The following is a 6,000-nucleotide window of genomic DNA, read 5'->3' as shown; positions in this document are numbered from 1 at the left end:
CCGGAACGTGATAAAGTCAGAACAATGTAAGAACATGTAGGCCTACATTTAGGCTACTTTGACGAATGACCACATTTTGAACTAACTATATTAAAAGGAAATACATGTTTTTAAAGACAATACTTCTACAACACATTTTAAGTAGACCTGTGTTGCAGTTATCCTAAACCTGTCACCTGTCTCACATGCCATAATGACTGATATTTGCTTTGATTGACGTTCTCCTCCACAAGCCACGACAAGGGCTCCGGTTTACAATAGAAAGGAATGGCAAGTAGGGCGAGCAGAAGCACTGTTATCCAATGGGATTACAGGTGGGAGGGAGTTTGCCTAACTCTAGTTTTGTTCTAAATTACTAGGGACCTAAGCGTATGGCTGAAGCTCCTGCACCGTTATTCCATGGGACATTGCATTGGTAGCCTACAGCTGAGATATTTGTGCCTGGCTTTCCGTATTCTATCAATACAATTATTGAATTACTTTTAACTTTTGGATACACTTTTGACAACTGAGAGGAGATATTCACATGTATGTTTCACTTTTGTATTTCCTATGCATCGGGAACTTTATTGCGCAAATTAACCATCCCGAATTGCCGCTCACAGATGCGTTTTGCTACATGGGAGCGCAGTGGTGAAACTTCATTGACAAGCAAGGGGACAGAGCACTGCAGATTCAATTACTACATCAAGATATTCTAACACGGGACAAAATAAGAGTCCTACTTCAGGGTACTCAAACTGTGGAAATATCCTTAATCATCGCTGGAATTATGAATAATTAGTGCATTTTTGGAATACAATGCTTTAGTGTTGGCCAAACTCGAATAAAGTTGATGCATCTTCGTCATGGACTTTTTCTAATAAAGGTGGACTGGGATTTTAACCATGGCGTTTACAGGTAGGGGCTTAGGCCGGTTCCATTTGATTTTATTAATGCTATGGACTTTGTCGCAATATTCTTCATCCAGTCAAATACGTCAAGAGTTTCGGGTATTGGAGGAGCAACCGATTGGTACCTACGTGGGGACGATAGAGACGAAGCCCAGCTTCGCCTATCGCTTCAGTGAAAACCACAAACTTTTTGCAATTAATGGCACCACTGGAGTCATTTACACCTCCTCTGTGATTGACAGGGAGATTTTGCAAAGCAATGTCATCAATGTGGTGGTCCTCTCCAGCCAACCTACTTATCCTACCGAAGTTAGGATTGTTGTACTGGATATAAATGATAATTCGCCAGTGTTTCCCGACTCATCAATTGTAGTTTCGTTTAAAGAAGACGCCAGCAGTGGCAGACAAGTGATTCTGGACACCGCCACAGATTCAGACATTGGGAGTAATGGAGTGGATCACACCACCTACAGAATAGTGAATGGCAACGAGCAAAGGAAATTCCGCTTGGATATTACAGTGAATCCTAGTGGAGAGGGGGCATTCTGTCACCTCGTTTCAACTGGAGGCTTGGACAGGGAAGTAACTCCCTTCTTCCAACTCTTGATTGAAGTAGAGGACAAAGGAGACCCTAAGAAGTTTGGGTACATGCAAGTAAATGTAACTATCCAAGATATCAATGACAACCCCCCTATGTTTGATCATGATCAATATCAAACGAGTGTTTTTGAAGACACAGCAGTTGGTTCTAGTGTTCTGCAAATAACAGCATCAGACCGAGATGAGGGCGCAAATGCAGACATCAGGTACTTTTTAGATGAGGGAACACCTTTTCAAATCGACCCCAAAGCAGGGACCGTCATTATAAAAGAAAGTTTGGATTATGAGCATAAGAAAGAATACTCTTTGACTATTCATGCTATGGACAACGGGGTACCTTCTCTGTCAGGTAGGTCAGAGGCTACTATCAAACTACTGGATGTCAATGATAATGACCCAGTTGTGAAGTTTAGATATTTCCCCACCACATCTAAGTTTGCCTCTGTTGACGAAAATGCTCAGATTGGTACAGTGGTAGCCTTATTGACAGTCTCCGATTCCGACTCGCCCACAGCTAATGGTAATATATCTGTCTCAATATTGGGGGGTAATGAGCAGAGACACTTTGAAGTGCACACTTCCCCAGTTCCCAACCTAAGCTTAATCAAAGTGGCTAGTGTTCTAGACAGGGAGCGCATTTCCTCCTACAACCTGACTGTGTCGGTATCAGACAATGGCAAACCCATGGCCAGGTCCTCTTTTGCCAGCCTGGTTATTTTTGTGAATGATATCAATGACCACCCGCCCATATTCCAGGAAGCCCTGTACAGAGTAGATATCAGTGAGGACATTCCAAAAGGCAGCTACATTAAAGGGGTCTCTGCAACAGATGGCGACTCCGGGCAGAATGCCAACCTTCGCTACTCCCTGGTGTCTGGAAACGGTTTGGGCTGGTTTGCCATCAGTGAAAACAGTGGTCTGGTTACCAGCGCCGCTTTGTTGGATCGGGAAGTAGCATCTGAAATAGTGCTCAACATCAGTGCAAAAGACCAGGGGCTGCAGCCCAAAATGTCCTACACTAAATTGATAGTCAACATAACTGACGTGAATGACCAAGTGCCCACATTTACACAGAGCACGTATCATGTGTCCCTGGTGGAGCACTCTCCAGCCGGTGCTGAGCTCCTGTTGTTGTCAGCGTCGGATGATGACCTTGGAGCCAATGGAACTATCCGGTTCTCTTTTGACCCGGAGACCCCGTCTAGTGTACAAGTGTTGTTCCGCCTGGATGTTGTATCAGGCAGGTTAAGCACAGCCACAGAACTGGACAGGGAGGACCAGGGGAGTTATTTACTTTACATCCAGGCTACAGACTCCGGTTGTCCCCCTCTCCACTCCATTGGTAAAGTAAACGTCTCCCTGAGCGATATCAATGACAATAGGCCAGTCTTCTACCCAGTCCAGTACTTTGCCAATGTGAAAGAGAACGAGCCCTCTGGCTCATTCGTAACCACTGTATTAGCCACAGACCCTGACCTGGGGAGAAATGGCACTGTAAAGTATATCATAACTGCTGGAGACACATCTAAATTCCACATTAATAGCAACTCGGGTCAAATCACCACCCAGGTGCCGCTGGATAGAGAGGAGAAGACCGCCTACCAGCTGCAGGTGACAGCAGCAGATGGCGGTGGACTCCGTTCACACACCCAGGCCATCGTCACCATTAATGTCATAGACACACAGGACAACCCCCCTACCTTTAGTCAGAACGCCTACAGTTTTGTCATGTTTGAAAATGTGGGCATTGGCACAGTTATTGGCACTGTAGCTGCCACCACTGTCGATCTGAATTCAAACATCACATATTTAATCACCTCAGGGGACCAGAGGGGGCTTTTTACTGTCAGTAGTGCAACAGGTCAAATCAAAGCATCCAGTCCGATAGACCGAGAGGAGCAGTCTTTTTATCAACTCAAAGTCATTGCCAGAGGTGGGGAGGTAACAGGCGAGGCCCTCGTCAATGTCACAGTGAAGGATTTAAACGATAACGCGCCCCATTTTATCCACGCCGCCGAGCATGTCAGTGCAGTGGAGAACTGGAGCACAGGGCACCTGATATTCCAGGCCAAAGCCTCAGACCCTGACGAGGGCACCAATGGCATGGTGCTCTATAGCCTCATGCAGAACCCCAAAGGCCTGTTCCACATCCATGAGAAACATGGGCTTATCACACTGACTGGGCCACTGGAGCTCACCACCAGCTCCTACCAGGTGGAAGTCCTGGCCTCTGATCTGGGGGTCCCCCTGCTCACATCCCGTCTACTGCTAACAGTCAGCGTGTACGACGTCAACGACAACGCTCCCGTGTTTGATCAGCTCTCGTACGAGGTCATTATTTTAGAGTCTGAACCTGTCAACAGTCGCTTTTTCAAGGTGGAGGCCACTGACAAAGACTCCGGCCTGAATGGGGAAGTGATGTATGACATAGTTGGCGGGAACACAGGCGATGTATTTGGGATCTTTCCGGATGGGCAGTTGTATATTAAAGCTGAGCTAGACAGAGAGGTCCAGGACAGATATGACTTAGTGCTTGTGGCCACAGACAGGGCAGTGGAGCCACTAAGTGCCAGTGTCAATGTCAGTGTAATTCTAGACGACGTGAATGACAATCGTCCCCTCTTTAACAGCACTAATTATCTGTTCCACTTTGAGGAAGAGCAGAAGAGAGGGTCACTGGTAGGGCGAGTGTTTGCAGTGGATAAGGACTTTGGCCCCAATAGTGAGGTCAGGTACACATTTGAGACTCCACAGCCCAACTTTGAGCTGAACGCCATCACGGGGGAGTTGACCAGTACTCTGCAGTTGGACCGCGAGTCTCTCATGAGACAGAGAGGCGCCACAGTGTTCAGCTTTACGGTCATCTCCTCAGACCAGGGGCTCCCCAAGCCCCTGAGAGACCAGGCCAAAGTGCAGGTTTACATCCAAGACATCAATGACAACCCGCCCAAGTTCACCAAAGACATTTACCAGGCCTCCATCTCCGAGTCGGCCCAGAACCTGACGCAGCTACTGAGGGTGTCTGCCGTCGATGTGGATGAGAGCAACAACGGACTGGTCCTCTACCACATAAAGGAGGGCAACGAGGAGAGCCAGTTCACCATCGACCGCAGCTCTGGACGGGTCACACTAGTGGGAAAGCTGGACTATGAGGCGACGTCCTCCTACTCGTTAAAAATGATTGCTGTGGACTCTGGAACCGTGCCCCTCTCCTCCTCCTGTATGCTCAGCATTAGCATACAGGATGAGAATGATAACTTTCCCTCTTTCCCCAAATCTGCCATAGCTGTGGATGTTCTGGAGAATATGAGGATTGGAGAGCTGGTGGCCTCTGTGACAGCCACGGACTCTGACTCGGGTCATAACGCTGACATAACATACAGCATCACAGCCACAAACAACCACGGGACATTTAGCATTAGCCCCAACACAGGGAGCATCTTCCTTGTGAAAAAGCTGGATTTTGAAACTCAGTCTTTTTACAAACTGAATATCACTGCAAGAGACAATGGGAGACCACCAAGGTCCTCAACAATTCCTGTGGTCATCCATGTCAGAGATTTCAATGACAATCCTCCTATATTTACCCCCGGTGACATTTTTAAATCCATTCCTGAAAATATGCCCCTCTCTGCATCAGTAATGACAATCACTGCTCATGACACGGATGCAGACATCAACGGACAGCTGGAATACTCCATAGTTCAACAGACACCCAGGGGAGGTCACTTCAGCATTGACTCCAGCAGTGGGCTCATATGCACAAACAAGGAGATTGACAGAGAGTTCTCCAATCTCTTTGAGTTGACCGTTAAAGCCACCGACCAGGCCGTTCCTGTGGAATTCCGGCGCTTTGCCTTGAAGAATGTCACAATATGGGTGACAGATCTGAACGACAATGTCCCCACTTTCGTTTCCCAGAATGCTCTGGTCGCAGAGTCCACCATCGTCATCGGCTCCATTCTCACAACGGTGGTGGCGTTCGATCCTGACGAGGGCTCCAACGGCGAGGTGGAGTACGAGCTGGTGAAGGGAGACTCGGACACGTTCATCATGGACCGCTACAGCGGGGATATCCGGTTGGCTTCCCAGCTGGTGCCGTCTCGCCTCATCTACAGCCTGACCGTGTCGGCCACCGACCACGGCTCGGACAGGAAGACCTCCAGGACCGATCTTACCATAATCCTCCAGGGCGCCGATGGGCCCGTCTTCTCCCAACCCAAGTACATCACCATCCTGAAGGAGGGCCAGCCTCCGGGTACCAACGTCATCTCCCTGGACGCCTCCAGCCCCAGAGGCTCGGCTACCAAGGTGGAGTTTTTCATAGTGTCGGTCCGCGGCGGTGGCAAGGCCGTGGGACGCCTGTTCACCATAGGCCGTCATACTGGAGTGATCCAGACCGCAGCCGAGCTGGACCGGGAACAGGGCTCTGACCTCTACCTGGTGGATGTGTACGCCATCGAGACAGACGCCAGTCAGCCCAGGACACAGAGAGCTGAGGTTAGTA

General features: G+C 48.6%; 1 protein-coding gene across 1 annotated transcript in view; it reads left to right on the top strand.

Annotated features, from left to right (window-relative positions):
* Positions 1-416: 416 nt before the first annotated feature.
* Positions 417-6,000, top strand: part of LOC124010395 (protocadherin Fat 4-like) — a 100,077-nt gene continuing 94,493 nt past the window's right edge. The window contains exon 1 of the mRNA XM_046322793.1: positions 417-5,993. Coding sequence (XP_046178749.1) covers positions 888-5,993 — 5,106 coding nt within the window. The 5' untranslated portion in view covers positions 417-887. The remainder of the gene's footprint in view (positions 5,994-6,000) is intronic.

This window comes from Oncorhynchus gorbuscha, linkage group LG23, assembly GCF_021184085.1.
Source record: "Oncorhynchus gorbuscha isolate QuinsamMale2020 ecotype Even-year linkage group LG23, OgorEven_v1.0, whole genome shotgun sequence".
Classification (NCBI taxonomy): Eukaryota; Metazoa; Chordata; class Actinopteri; order Salmoniformes; family Salmonidae; genus Oncorhynchus; species Oncorhynchus gorbuscha.
Note: the sequence above shows the minus strand (reverse complement) of the source record. Positions and strands in the feature narration are given on the sequence as shown.